The sequence below is a fragment of the Eurypyga helias genome, unplaced genomic scaffold (genome assembly GCF_000690775.1).
Source record: "Eurypyga helias isolate BGI_N326 unplaced genomic scaffold, ASM69077v1 scaffold34247, whole genome shotgun sequence".
Taxonomy (NCBI): Eukaryota; Metazoa; Chordata; class Aves; order Eurypygiformes; family Eurypygidae; genus Eurypyga; species Eurypyga helias.
Genome location: NW_010260353.1, coordinates 73,964 through 89,052, shown reverse-complemented (window position 1 = coordinate 89,052; position 15,089 = coordinate 73,964). Strand labels below are relative to the sequence as shown.

At 38.7% G+C, this 15,089-nt stretch overlaps 1 protein-coding gene across 1 annotated transcript in view; it reads right to left on the bottom strand.

The window, feature by feature from the left end:
- Positions 1–5,801: 5,801 nt before the first annotated feature.
- SMARCA2 (SWI/SNF related, matrix associated, actin dependent regulator of chromatin, subfamily a, member 2) overlaps positions 5,802–15,089 on the bottom strand; it is a 79,134-nt gene continuing 69,846 nt past the window's right edge. The window contains exons 28-32 of the mRNA XM_010155017.1: positions 12,719–12,824; positions 11,840–11,941; positions 8,648–8,780; positions 7,354–7,496; positions 5,802–6,712 (exon numbers count right to left, since the gene is read on the bottom strand). Coding sequence (XP_010153319.1) covers positions 6,677–6,712; positions 7,354–7,496; positions 8,648–8,780; positions 11,840–11,941; positions 12,719–12,824 — 520 coding nt within the window. The 3' untranslated portion in view covers positions 5,802–6,676. The remainder of the gene's footprint in view (positions 6,713–7,353; positions 7,497–8,647; positions 8,781–11,839; positions 11,942–12,718; positions 12,825–15,089) is intronic.

Sequence of the window (15,089 nt, the reverse complement as noted above, 5' to 3'; positions counted from 1 at the left end):
TCATCCACCAGTACCCCCAAGTTCAGAGACTCCATGAACTAACACAGTTCCGCACAGCCCTCTGAAGGCAAGTCTGCAAGACCCGTCATCAGGCTGAAATTAATTTCTGTGTTACAGAGCAAGAGATGCTTCAGTAGAGATCTCAAAACTTACTTTCATAATGATGAAAGTAGGTATTTTTTAAACCTCACTCATTCCTCATTTACTGAGTTTCCTGTCTGTTTCAAAGTACCACAGGATTTTCCCTTAGGAAAGTAAAATTGTCCGATCTAAAATTTTAAAGGCAAAATACAATCCTCTGCCAAGAGGGATCATTTAATACACAGCTGATAGGTTACTGAGGCTAGTGGAAGACAGCTCATACACTTACATGAGAAGGAGAGTATTTTCTGGCAAAACTAGACGGGAAAATAGCCCCACCAGTGAACATGCAAAAAGATAATACATGTGTGACCTTCCTAAAAATGTTTACACCTGCAGTGAGTGCAGCCTTCACAGAACAGTATTTTCTGTTGCTAAGATTAAAAAACCATTTACTGAAGTTTAATTTGTATCTTTCCACATTTATCAGGACCGACTGCTGCAGTCGTCGAACAGTGACATCACACGGCATGCTGTCAGACCTCATACTCTCTGATGAGCATGCACCCCGCGCTGCAGCGTAACCCAGGCAGATGAATAAAGGCCGGCCTTACTCAAAAAGGGGTATGATTTGATGGGTCCCACTGCTTATTACTGAGTGTATGGGAAGACTGAGATGGGGGCTGATGGCTGAAAAGGATGACAGGAGGTTAGGAGGCATCATGTGTTGGTCTTCTGGCAATTCCTCAGACTTTTTGCTCTGCTTTTGAGTGGCAAAGGGTGAAGTTGTTTCCTATGAAGAATCTCTCTTTTTTTTTTTAAGGGCAATTATGTCAATTCTGCACAGAGGTTTTATTTTGGAGTTTAAAATTATGATCTTTTCATGAAGCCGTCACTGTCTTTCTTCATCCTGTGCCTAGACAGAAACAATTGTGGGATGTTAAAAGTTATTTTAACAAGTTCATTTAGTTTAAAAATAACTACAGATCACTTTTTGCTCAGTGATTTCAAAGGCAGAACAGCCCCAGTGAGATCACTTGATGGGCCTTAGGCAGGTGACATGGCTGGGGATCAAAGACACACCATTAATGTAGATGATGACTTCGTTACTATGTCAGATCAGTGTCTATGATTCACTTTACCTACCTAACATTATTCTGGTTGCTTCCACAGTTACATTAAAGAAGCCAGCCACAACTGCCTGTTACCAGGGAGGCAACAGGATTGTTCCCCAAGGCCAGAAATCTCTCATCAGACAGATGTTAGGCCATGAAAACAAGCAGTCTCTCCTCATGATCAGAGGAACAGTGACAAAGGCAGAACAGGCAGCAAGGCTACTTGCTGAATTCAGCAGCGACATCACAAGTGGGGATGAGATCCTTGCACTCACCCCAGCTCTGAGAGGTGATGAGCTACCCACTCACACACTTGGGCCTACCAAGTCTGCCTCCTTCATTAATCCCTGTGCATCATCCAGGCAAATGTGTTCACATGGAAAAGCTGCTCTGTCCCAGGGACTGTACCAGCAAAGTCTGTCAGGTGGTAACTTGCAGTAGGACCTGGCACAGCTGGAACAGCAGAGCACACCAGCCCCAGATGTAGGCAGAGTGAGAGAGTAACTGCATGACACCGCCTAAGAAAAAAATGTGCCACTTGAGTGCTTATGAAGAATAAATTCAAGCTGCTCCCTTTAACCTACAGCTTGGTGGCTGGGTCTCACGTGGGCTGAACCGACATTTGTTCTGGTAACGAGGAGGAGGCTTTGAAGTGAGTCTGAGTGGCATAGGAGAAAGACACAGTAATATCCTTTTCAGTTTGTTTACACCTAAGCAGAAATAATCTTGCCAGATATAGGGCAAATTTTTTTGTTTTTTTTTTTTAACCTGTCCATCTCAGCGAAGTCATCACTATAATGTACCTAGATTCTGGTATGGGTCCTGCTACACAGCATCTCTGTGTCTTCCAGATTCCCTAGAAGTAGTGAAAAAATTGATTAATGATGCATGGTAAAGGATTTTCCTGAAAGCGCTCAAGATGACCAGGATTTAAATCTTGACTGACCAGAAACAGCAGGATATAAGGATGGCAACAAGAAATGGCACAAAAAGTTACATCCTGTGGTGCAGCCATTGAAGTCAGTCTAATACGGGTTTCCAAAGCAGAAGTAAAATGCTCTTATTTTGTTAAGACTGACCCTTATGTAGTTTAAATGAGTTGTGAAGTTTTAAATACCTACTTTAATTAACGCTTCTAAATGCTTAAGTGCACTGACATGGAATACTCACTATCTTTTGGGCGTCTGCAGAATGTCAGACATGCTCAGCTTCACTGCTTTGTTCCTTGACCTTAAGAACCAAAGAAAAAGGCCAATGAAGCTTCAAGAACTGCAGGAGCACTGACATGTCCCCAGGGTTGCACCAGCAGACAACAGCATTGATGGAAACAAGGCATCCTGGTCTCAGAAAATGAGAAGCCCTAAGTGAACGGTCAGACAATGCCTTTTTCCTCCTTCTCCCTCTCATTTCATGTTAAAGGACAAAGGAGATGGGAAGTAATGCTGCACGATAAAGCAGTAACTGCTTCAAGTCTGTAAGGCATCCAAGTGCACATAGAATTTATTTCAGTGGAAGGCGATGGACAAAAGAGCAACTATGCTGGAAGCCCAAAGGGAAAATGCACCTATTGGACACTACCACAGTAAAATGGAATATAAACTGTAATACAATTAACACAAGCAGATATAAATTCACCTTCACCAGAAACTATGGATGTTTCAGAGACAGAAAATTATGTTCAGCATAGAGATAGCTCTCTTTCATTTGCAGTGAATAAGTGTCTTGGTACTGAGGTCTTCTCTTTACCTCCATCTCCTGGCATGAGAACAGCCTAAAAATCGGTTGTATTCACAGGTGGCAGATGATGCAATACATAGCTTAAAACCATCAATCCCATCAAAAGTGGGAAATGCCATGAAGCATCAGTGTATGTTACCACAGCGGTGGATTGTGCATGAAAATATGACACAATACCAAGCACAAGCTCAGGAAGCAGCTACTCAAGCTGGAAGTTGTCACGAAAATGGTCCGTCTTGGGTATAATTTCTAATACAAGCCTTCTGGTCACTTTGAAATACAAGAACTTCATGTTGCAGTTATTTGTTGTGATCCAGCCTCTGACAGCAACTTGGCATATGTGGGACAAAAACACAAGCTGTCATCATCTAATCGGAAAAAAATTTTGTTCTTACTATTTCTGCGGTGGTCATGAAAACAAGGGAGAAATAAAACACTGTACAGACTGAAACACAAGCTCCTTGTAATAGAGCCAGTGGAATAAAAATACCTTACCTCATAACAACATCAGATCAAGGCAGTGTTCCTACATGTTCTTCAGCACACACACCTCTCTGTGTGAGTGGGGAGTCAAAATCATAGTCAATACTCCCACACTCACAACCCACAGAAATAAAGCAATTGGAGAGGCAAGGACTAGTGTCTGGAAAGCAGATGTGACCTGCACATGAGAAACAAGTAGAGACAGGCTTGAAGCAACCTTCTCTCACTGGAAAAGAGGGTGAGGGCTTGGTTGCTAAGGGGAGTTAAGATCTGAGTGGTGCTGCAACCTCCAGTTTCCTTTTGGTTTACGTCACACATAATTGTTGGATAAAATCTGACTTTCTGATTTTCCTCACAGAGAACATACAGGCAGCATCTGGATAATCCTTCATGGTATTTTTGGTTTCATTTTAATTAACAAAGTTACCCCGAGCATAAATCTGGCCCTTGATGTTTTAACACGTAAAATGTATGACTGCACAGTCCCAAAGTTCTGCCCCCAGTGAATGGGGCATCCCGTTTCAATAAAACAGAACTAGCTCAATGCTGACTGGTAGCTTGCTTCACATCCTCTGCTTCTGTTCTCCCAGGAGAAGCAGATGCGACAAGAAAACCTCCTGCTGTTTACTCCACTTTGCTCATCTTCCTCAGTGCATGTGCTACACTGTTTCCAATTTTACTAGACAATTTTCTGAAATTAGGAAATGAGTGATTTCCCTCAGTATGGACTGTAGCATTGTGCTTTTGTGTATTGTCAGAAAGGTATTCCAAGTGCTTTGTACATCAGTTTGCACTAGAAAGGGAATGCTGTAAAAGAGAAAGTGTACTTTTCCATCTTTAACAAGGCTTTGTACATACCTTAAAAAAAGATTTCTTCCTCTTTTTTGGTAAAGAATTTGTAAGTTTACCCAGAACCCTTTTCTTCATACAGTGATATGCTAAGACTACCAGAAAAAATACTCATCTTGAAAAATGCATTACACTCATACAGGGAGAGAACAAGATAACAATAAAAAATTACTCTGAAATGAATTCAAATCCTAAGCAAAATAATAGGACCAACTGCAGCGGAGGCATGGGCATGACTTAACAGTCATAAATCAATACTAACCTAATGATGAAAACAACTGAATTTTTTTCTTGGAACTCAGAGGAGAAATAGAAAATATTTAGAAATTACTTAAACCTGATAAAAACTGCAGCGAAGAATTCAAATGTATTTCCTTATGCATACTGATATCCTCATATGGCTTATAGTTATTGACTTGGGAAAAAAAAAAGTCACTTTCACTTTTAAACAGAAACGTTGGTTCTTCTAAGTTCATTTTTATTCTCCAGCTGATCACTCATCTGTAAATAATGAGTTCATGAAAAATAAATCAAACTGGGTCACTGCAAAGTCAGCAGGCACTCTGGGGATGGGTAACGGGATACTGTGCCTTCTACATCCAAGTTGCCAGTTTAAATCCAGTCTAGGCCAGCAGTGACTGAAGCCTACTGCCAGATGTTTCTTGTCATGCATAATGGATCAGTAGACTTAGTCCACTTTGCAGTGAAAAAGTAACATTTATATACGGTCTCGTGACACAGCCACAGAAGACAGAATGGATTCTGCAAACCAAACTATACCGTATCACAGAATGGCAGAGGTTGGTAGGGACCTCTGGAGGTCATCTGCTGCAACCCCCTGGCTCACTGGCTGAGCCAGTTGCCCAGGATCATGTCCAGACAGCTTCTGAACATTTCCAAGGATGCAGACTCCACAGACTCTCTGGGCAAACAGAAGTGCTCAGTCACCCTCACAGGAAAGAAGTGTTTCCTGATGTTCAGAGGGAACCTCCTGTCTTTCTGTTTGTGCCTGCTGCCTCTGGTCCTGTCACTGGGTATCAACACAAAGAGCCCTGCTCTGTCTTCTTTTCACCCTCCTTTCAGATATGAATTCACACCCATAATATGCCTTTGACCCTTCTCTTCTTCAGGCTGAAAAGTCCCAGCTCTTTCTGCCTCCCTTTGTATGTCAGAAAAATAAGTGTTTATTTTATTGTGTAATTACTTCAATTGCACTTAGGTAATGAACTACACTTTTACCTGAAAGTAGTATTTTACTACTTTGATGTTATTATTCTTATTTTAACATGACTGCATTCTTCTCTCAATCTCTGAAGATACTACTATTGTACCTGACTAAGTTCTTGTTTTACATTCAGGACAGATCACGGTGGACCTCTCTACAGGAGACATTCCTACCCTCTTGTCTCTACTGTAAAAAGAATTTTGTGGAACTCGTAACACAAGACCGCTTCTACTGAGCTAAATGATCTCTTGTCATGGTTTAATGGACAGCACCAACATCACATTTATGAGGAAAGCACCAACACCACATTATTCAAAATTACTGGAATTTTATTTGCCTCAGGCTTATGACTTGCAACCAAAGACATTGTGCAAAGAAAGCAAAGATTAAGTACACTTTAGGGAAAAGGTGATAATCCACACTGGTAACATAGAAGATCAGTCTGATGAAAGAAGCCATCCATTACACTATATAGATTGCAATATTCAGTAGCATTTTTTTAACCCAACATTTTTAATCGAGGAAAAAAAGAAGTTAAGCAAAGTTTACAGTAAACATAAATTTGATACAATTCAAAAAGCATTTTTCTGAAGATCATCAAGCGTGAAGTGGAAAAACGTATATGGGACAAGGTGGATGAAGGCTAACTACTGTACATTTATAAGCTATTAAACAAAGTTGCATATATGTACCACAGTGTAAAAAAAAAAAGAGAACAAATAAAAACTTTGAAAACTGCCTGATGAAAAGTAAAATAGCCAGTGGCTTTTAATGGCTTCTCCTGGTTAGCAATGATACAAAAGATCTTTTTTTTCTGTCTTTCTGATGCCACTGAAAAACATCTTATCAAATGATAAAACCAGGCACAATCAAACCATTACCAAGTTAAATCCAGCCCATAGAAATATACTATCAACCCATATTTTCCATCAAAAGCTTTTTTTCTTGTTGTTTTGTTTTTAAATCTTTTGAGGCCCATTTGGTCACAATATGTTACATTTTTTCCTTTTTTACACCATGATATCATATGTTTGTCTGGCACTATCCTAAAGCTAATTTATAGAGAATGAGAATACAGAAACAACCCAATGTCTATTTGACAAAATGAATTCACTGGGTGTAAAACAGGAGAAGGGAGAATAGAAGGGGAAGGGGTCAGTTCTGACAAGAAAATAAACCCTATGGATCACTCATCATCACTTCCGCTTGCTTCCGACTGGTCCTAGAGGTAAGAGACAAGACAAGTCAGAAATTCTTTGCCAGCTATTCTGTGGAACTTGTTAAAGAAAGGGGGGAAAAAAAAAAAAAGGAAAGTAGAAGGAAGAAAATTACAATTAAACTGAAAATCAAGACAGCCTTAAGAAAGGTACTATGTCATGTAGTATTTCTCTTTCATGACACTTCATTTAATTGCTGTAGACTTTAGAGAAGGAAAGACACAGAGTCAGGAAACACCAGAACTTTCATTGTACCCAGACATTTAAAAACAACCGGGAACAGGTCTGTTTTCATTTGTTGGAAGAGCAGAAGCACTCACCAATTAAAAAGAAGTAAGAAAGAAAAAATCAAGCTGAGAGTTTTTCATCTGCACACAAAAGCAAACAGACCATAAGTTTAAAGTTTCAATGGAAGTAGGAACAGCTCGAAGAAATAAGCTCCAAACTTCTTGTCTTTCAGCACTAGGAAAAGATCTCATAAGCACACCCACATACAGGTAACACCCTTGCCCAATTCTCTCAAGAAGATCAATATACATTAAAAATGTGCTTAAGCATGAATCGCTGAGAATTCTGACAGCAAGCAGGACAGGGCAGAGACGTAATCACTGCAACCACTTCCACAGTCTCAGTGAACAAAACTTACATTTTCATCTTGATCCTCATCACTATCATCATCACTCACGACAGGCTTGGCTTTTGCTCGGCTTTGCCTCTTCTTGCCTTTTCCTTTCTCACGACTTTTTTCATCCTTCTTATTGAGTTTGATTTTGACTTTCACTGATTTTGCTGCAAAAAGTTTAACAGCATACATTAATGGAACTTTCACTTACCAACTTTTAAATACTGTCTCTGTTCAGAGAAGTTCAGCCCTGGTAGCAGCCTGAAAAGATATTCCCCTCTGTTCTTTATCTGGACTGTGAAACAATGAAGCAGAGGTATCTGTTTTTATGTCTCTACTTCTTGACAGTTTTACCAATGGTTTGTACTAAGCTATAAAAAATAACTAAGTTGATTATGTGCATTTTCTTTTCATACTCAGAATGCACTGTGTCTACAGGTTGCATATAGTCCTGATAAACATCTAAAAACATTCCTTTCCTTGCTCACAGAAACGTTTATCCTTAGTACAATCATACCATTTTTCTGTTTATCTTAAACTACAGAAATACTATGTTGAGGTGACTGAAATTTTGAGTTGACACCTTTCTGATGGTTGACACCATTCTGAGTATGTTAAATTCCTGATTCCAGAATATCCACTCATTTCCAGTGAACTGCTAAAGCTGCATGCTTTGCACACCTGTGTAACATACTTCAAAGAGTAGCTCAGGGCCAAGTACTGCAGTTTCTGTAACCAGACAGATGGGTATCTGTAGAGTAGATGTACTGAGTGGCAGAAAGTGGAAGAAAGGGTCCCTCCTCTTCCACTGTACCGTGTTTCCAAGTCTGGAGTGTCTGAATGACTGTCACCTTCTGCTTCTGAAACAATCAGCTTCACTTAGTCCTTGTTGCACTGATGAATATTTGCAACATCTTCCTGTTCTTAACCAGGTGGCGAGTTACGTTTGCCTGAAGGTTGATCACTCATGGACACAGACTGTCTCTAGCTTTTCCAGGAATTTCTATTTACAAGTAACATGAACAGAACCAGAAGTGTGTACAAAAACCACTCATGGCCAGTCAGATTTGCTTCTATAAAGCACCTCTGGATTTGTTTCTGGCTTAAAAGTAGTTTACTATACTCTAAGAGGTAGAGCCAATACATAGAGAGAGAAGACTTAAGCTGAATTCTAACAGCCAATGCAGCAAATATAGTAAGTTGTTACTTTCACCAACAAAAAACAGAACCTTATTAATCAGTCTCCAAGCAGAAACTGGAAAACTTCCCATTCAATCCCCCGAAGTACTTTCTTTTCAGTATTCAGAAGGGGACTCACATTCTGATTCTGATTCTTCTTCTTCTTCATCATCTTCATCATCATTGCTTTCATCCTCACTTTCTTCTTCTTTGGCAATCTTCTGTCTTGCACTTTTGAACACAGACTGAAGAACAATGGAATCCTCATAGATCTACAGCATGAATACAAACCTACGTTAGAACTGTGAAGTCCAGCAGTATCAAAAAATCACAGCATAGATCTTAATTTATAGTGCAAACCCACAGAGTATATGGACTTTGCCAATCTCAAGTAACAATGCCTGTTGCATGAATTTTACAAGAAACGCCGACATTAATTTTTCATGCTCTAAATGAAGAAATTTGCCAATTGAGAGCCACAAAAATACAACTCTTAAAATGTATTACATCTAAAATGTCCAGCTAAGAGTGATTTTATTATTATTTTTATTATCAGAGAACTATTGCTTATTTTCACTAGATTGTAACAGCCTTGAAGAGTTGCCAAAGCAACACACTTCAGCAGTAAGCATCTTACTTAAAAAATGGATTATAGTCTAGCGATACAGTTGATAATGACAAATGGCTAACTCTCATGTTAATCATTCTCAGATTTTTCTAAAATCCAAAGTGGCTACAAGGAAAATAATTTATTCCAGACACCTCATACCTTCCTTCCTCTCAGGTCTAAAAAAATTGAAAAAGACGTAATAATCAGTGCTTATTCTAAACTCAGCACCTGTTCTCAAACATCCTGTAGCTTGCTGAGTATCTTGAGGACATCAGATTTTCTCTTTAACCTCAAGCATGAGGGGACTTTCAAGAGTGGGAGGACTACATTTGGCTTGCAACACATTTCTCAGATTAAACAACAGTAAAAATCTTGTTGACTTGCTGAGTATCTCAGACTTCATAATCACCTTAACAAACGAGCCTGTACATTTTGTTTCGTAAAATGTCAGAAGCCAAGAACTGGACAATTCAGCACTAGACAATTAAAAGTGTGAACCAAAGGGTACAAGGTCATAGATTGTATTTGGTTTAATCATCATCATCACTTGAACTACTTTGGCTGTCATACTACTCCACTGGCTAAGCTACAGACATTCTTGTATAAAGGGACACTGTGACAAAGATAATGGAAGAATTTTTGGCTGTCATTATACAATCTGCAGGTTAAAACAGATAAAACTGCTCTAATAATTTGCAGGTTCAACAAAGTGAGTCAGAAAAGCTTTGTTAAGAATACTTTACATGAAATATGCAATCTCTTTTTTTGCTTGACTGTCAAGTCCTTTTTAGAAAAACAACCTCTCACTGCAGACTGTTCCCCATTATGTAAGTACTGTTGTGCTTTTTGGTATGAGATGTTTGTCTGTTCTTGAAGATGGTAAAATTCCTTGACATACCTATAATGATCATGAATCCTTTGAAAAGGCTTTTCTCCTATTGTCTTATGACGTCAGTGGGCTGTGAGAGTCCACACACAGTTTCCTTCCTCAAAATCAGATTGCTACTGACTTTCTCTTATATGTACATCTTTTCAACTCTGCTATCGACAGAATCTCCTGAGTTCTTCCTTAGGACCATTTATTTTTCTTATGCATAAACCTAGCATATTCCATTGTTCTTAGGAATGGCTCTTCCAACTAACCTTGCTGTCCTTTCTAAGACCAAACACTTTTCTAAGAAAAAAAAAATTAAGGATGTGTACAACACTTCTTGGTTTATGCCTGTCATTACATAGTTAAGGCATCACTGTGACCCAGACTTTAAACACAACTCCCTAGGGAAATAAAGGGTTTAAAATAATTATTTTAACCTTCTTAATGTGGAATTATTTGTAATATCCAGTATCTATTTTGGTCCAGAAAAAACCTGGGGCTGCTTCAGCAAAATACGTGCAAATTAGTTTTCTTATTTGGACTAAAATCCAATCAAAAAACATTAAAAAAAAAGAAAAAACCCAACCCCCAACAACAACAACAAAAAACCAACAAAAACCCAAACCCAAACCAAGCACCAATGACTGTCGAACTTCCTTCAAAAAGGGAGAAGCAAGGACAACAGAATTTCACAACTGATCTTTTGTTTCAACTAACACATACTGTTTTTAACTCCTTACATATCTTCATTCGACCATTACATCATGAAAAACTTCTCAAATCACTCAGGTTGCGTTGAGGGCAAAAGCCTTAAAACACAAAGTTTGGCTCTCCCTGAAAACCCCCATAAGTTTCCAGCTCAGATGGAACTTGGTCCAAGGATCATGCATCATACTAACAGAAGACATATGTAGAATTTCACTTGAAGTCACAGTACACTTAAACATCTTCCTGAATTAGCCTTTTGGTTTTGAGTGCACATGCAAATAAACTAGTTTACGGAAGTGAACCAGTATGTCAGAGCCAAGGTGGACCACAACTATTACAAAGAACATGAGGTAGCCTGAAAAACTGGAGGACTGTTGAAGTGTCTCACATTTCACTGGAAATCAAAATGACTGGTGTATGAACTTATCAGAAAGAAACTTAAAAAAATCTTAGATATGAGTTATTTGGGCTTCATACTATGAAAGTAATACCCAGCTCAGGTAATTAATGTTGGTATGTTGGAAGAGAAAATAATACTACAATGCTCTGACACAGGTTGGGTTACTTCCAAACCAAGCAGCAGTGTCTACCAAACATTTTTACCCACTCAGCATTATTCATGTCAATTCTACCACCTCTGCCTAACAGGAGACCAGTTTCCCATTAGCAAGTTGAGTCACTCTGATGTAAACAAATTTCATTATTTTTCCCATTTAGTTACTGATTTTTCTTTGTCTCTATTTACCTCCTCTATCAACTTTTACAATTTTCTAAAGTCTCAGTGATACTTTCTGGCGTTAGCTTTCCTTCACTTTAATTTGTTATCATTGGATATTTATAGCTGATTTACTACTATATGACTAAGCAGTGAACTGGCAATTTATATTTGGACATGTAGCAAAATTTTGTCCTACACTTCCTATCATCATTAATTGTATTAAAATATTTCTTAGCTGATTTATTTATATGTTGTTTCCATATAACTGAGGACTGTAAAAATACTGCAAGTACATATTACAGGAAACATTTTCTGTCTCTAGATAGTAAAAATAATCACAAAATTATGATCATACATACAGAAGCACTGAAAACATTACGTAGGGGAAACCTGTATGTTTAACAAAGTGGTTAATTCAGACCTGTGATCCCTCCAAATTGAATGTCTGAGCGTTGTGACACAGCAACATGACATCTTTCTCCAAGTCTCCAAGACTCCGATACTTATGGTTGCGAATTCTTTCCTGTTGCATTTGTTGAGAAAATTAACAGAAGTATGGATGGCCAGTGGTGCAGAAGAAAACAGCAGACAGGACACTGAATTAATACTATTTCAACACATTAAAAGATTTCTCTTCAAAGATTTTACCTAGGCATCCAGACAACTATCTGTTTACAACAAACAAAACCCCATATTGTTAATGTATAACTCAAAAAAATACAGCAGGGTAACAGAATAAAAATGAAGCAATTGCTGTTTGAATTAGAATGGACAAAAGCAACAGAAAAAGGAGTAAAAGGAGTTTCAGTTTCTTCTTTCTAGCACAGAAACAAAATAAGCTACAACATGAATTAAAATCATAGTTACAGTATTACCTAACATGCAACAAGCTGCCTAAACCTCATCAGCCAAATTGTGTTTGGATCTCACCTGGCTATTCCAAGATGTGATGCTAGTTTAAGGATAATTATATTCACCTAGAACCATTAAACCTTCACAAGCACTGTGTTTTTACCAAAGATGCGCTTACAGATTCACAATTGGGTCTTTGCAAAAAAGACACTGAGATGTTATCTCTGAAAGTGTCATTCATGTCATACTGCTACATTCCAATTTTACTCTGCAATTACAGTGAGATACTGCAATAAACACTAAACAGAATTCCTAACAAGGTGTGTAGCAATGTTTAAAAACTAAGCCACAAATACAGGTTTTTGTAATTTTTATGACAACTTCAGGTTCACTCTTATGTATAACAAAAAGAAATGGAACAATCTCCACTCCCAAAGAGGGTTCTTACCTTTATCTTTTTGAAGTCCACCGGTTTCCTAATCAATTCATAATACTCCGGTAATTCTTTCCTAGATGGGAGCTGAATGAAGACTTCACTTAACTGCCGTCCTGAACTGTTCAGAAAAACAAGCCCATAATGCAAAGAATTACTACAACTTTCTCACAAAAACCACACATACACATAAACCTACTCATAGGGGGGGAAAAAACCCCAAAAACCAAACACAATCTCTTCTTTCAGAGAATTAGGAATTGCTGTTTCTTTTAATGTGGTACAGATAATTAATTTACAATTTAAAACATGTCCTTTGTACTGGTGTCCTAACATACCACCATCATTATAGGATGGTATGTGTAGGAGGCTTTATGGAAGCAGGATCAGGATTTGAATCTGAATTCCATAGTGGCTTGCCAGTTAAGTCTTACTGTTTTCTCAGTTTTGTTTTACGATTTTTAGGAAGTGTCCCTCCTTACCACTTTATCTTCTTCTTTGTCATTTTATAGTTGTTTTATACCTTCTCATCACAGCAAATAATTTGCTCACACTGATTTCCACTACACCAGATGCTGATTGCTATCAGACTAACTAGAAATTACAACAAAAAAAATCATTAACTTCCATTAAGGACTGTTAGGTTTCTCTGAGAATCATTGTAACTGTACTGAAAAGCACTACTGCCATTTCTACTTCTTTAGTCATCTGAAATAAGGTAGTAGGTTGTCTAAAAACCTTTCCTACTCTAGGAACACTGCCTATCACTTACAGGTGTTTATCATTTCTAAAATTTCCAGATTTCCCATTGTTCATCCTTTATTAATAACTATTTTAACACTTACAAATTGATGGGGCTTTTTAATCTTCTATTTGTGACTTCCTAATGATACATAGCTATGAGTCACCTGGAAAGGAAATATGTTGATGGCACTAAAGGGGCCCTCAACTTAAAAAGGGCTTAGCCTTTTTTTTTTTTTCACCGTATGCAAGTCATTTTTCTTACAAAGTAGCAGAAAAAAGATCTGCTGAGAGGAACTGTAATTCATTGCACACAGCATTCACAAGCATTTCCCAGCCCAGATTCACATGCTTCCTTCTCTCACACCTACTTCAAAAAGGCTCTGTTTTCTCATCTGCACCTTCAGATGGTAACTCAGGGATACCAAACCTTCACAGGAATCAGCCCTGATATACCAAGGAACAACTAGGAATAAACAGAATTTCCCCATTTCCTAAGCAGCTGTTGCTGGCCTAATCCAAGACTTCTTATTGTTCAGTTCTGGGTCACTGCTGCTCCTTATATACCTTCCATCAGGGAGGAAACAGTGTAAACACTCCAACCGCAGCTTGCCAATCAGCACTGTTCAACAGACACCCTGGGCGCCAACGGTCAGCCTAAGTATTTTTCCATCCAATACAAACCTAGAAAGCAAAAGCCTCTGTCTCAGCCTGACAACTTCTGTCTGACTTGCAGGAGCAGCAGCCATTCCCTTCTCTGCTGAGCAGGTAACTGCCCGGCTCCCACCTAGATTACAGCAAAGTTACAGCACAGGCATGAACGCACTTCTGGGAGCAGCTGTGGCACGGTGAGAAAAGGCAGTGTCCTTTGCACATCTCTCAGGAAAGGTGCGAGAGACGTCCTATCTACCACAGAGAGCTGCTGGGGTAGATAACACGACAGACCACCTCAACTTCACACTCCAGGCAGTAATAACCATTCATCCTTTATTAATAGCAATTTCACCCAACAGAACTGATTTATTTGGGAAGAACCCTGTTACTGAAATAGAGGAAATCATAAAATGGCCAGATAATGGTCATCCCAAGTCTTACTAGATCTCTCCTGATAGCAAATTGTGGAAATCAGGCCACTGCACCTGACATCTCCATTGGTACTGATTCACACCAAAGAGACAAATTTATTACTTTCATACTTCCCTGTCAAAGTGGGCGGCATTTATATTATGGACTTAAAGGCAGCAATCTGGTTAACAATCTACGTGAGTGACGATGTCACGTCACAGGACAAACCTGTCTTCATCTCAAGGCTGTCCTCTCGAAGAGAAACCACAAGCAATACAAGGAAAACCAATACAACTGACTAAATTAATGCGTGCTTCTACTTCTTTGCACATTGAGGACTGTTTTGTGGTTTTTTTGTTAGTAAAAAGAAGTGTTGAGCACTCACAGCTGCAACTGAGATCAGTGACACTTATTCTGCACCTATAGAACACTAAGTATTCTGAGAAATCAGATCTCTGGTGCCAAACGGTGTCTTAAAATCCAAGTTTCCATTCCTTGTTTGTAAAATGAGAACAAAATATTGTGAACAAAGTTCTGTACCTGCAACACACTCAAGACTCCTTATGAGCATTATAAAGAA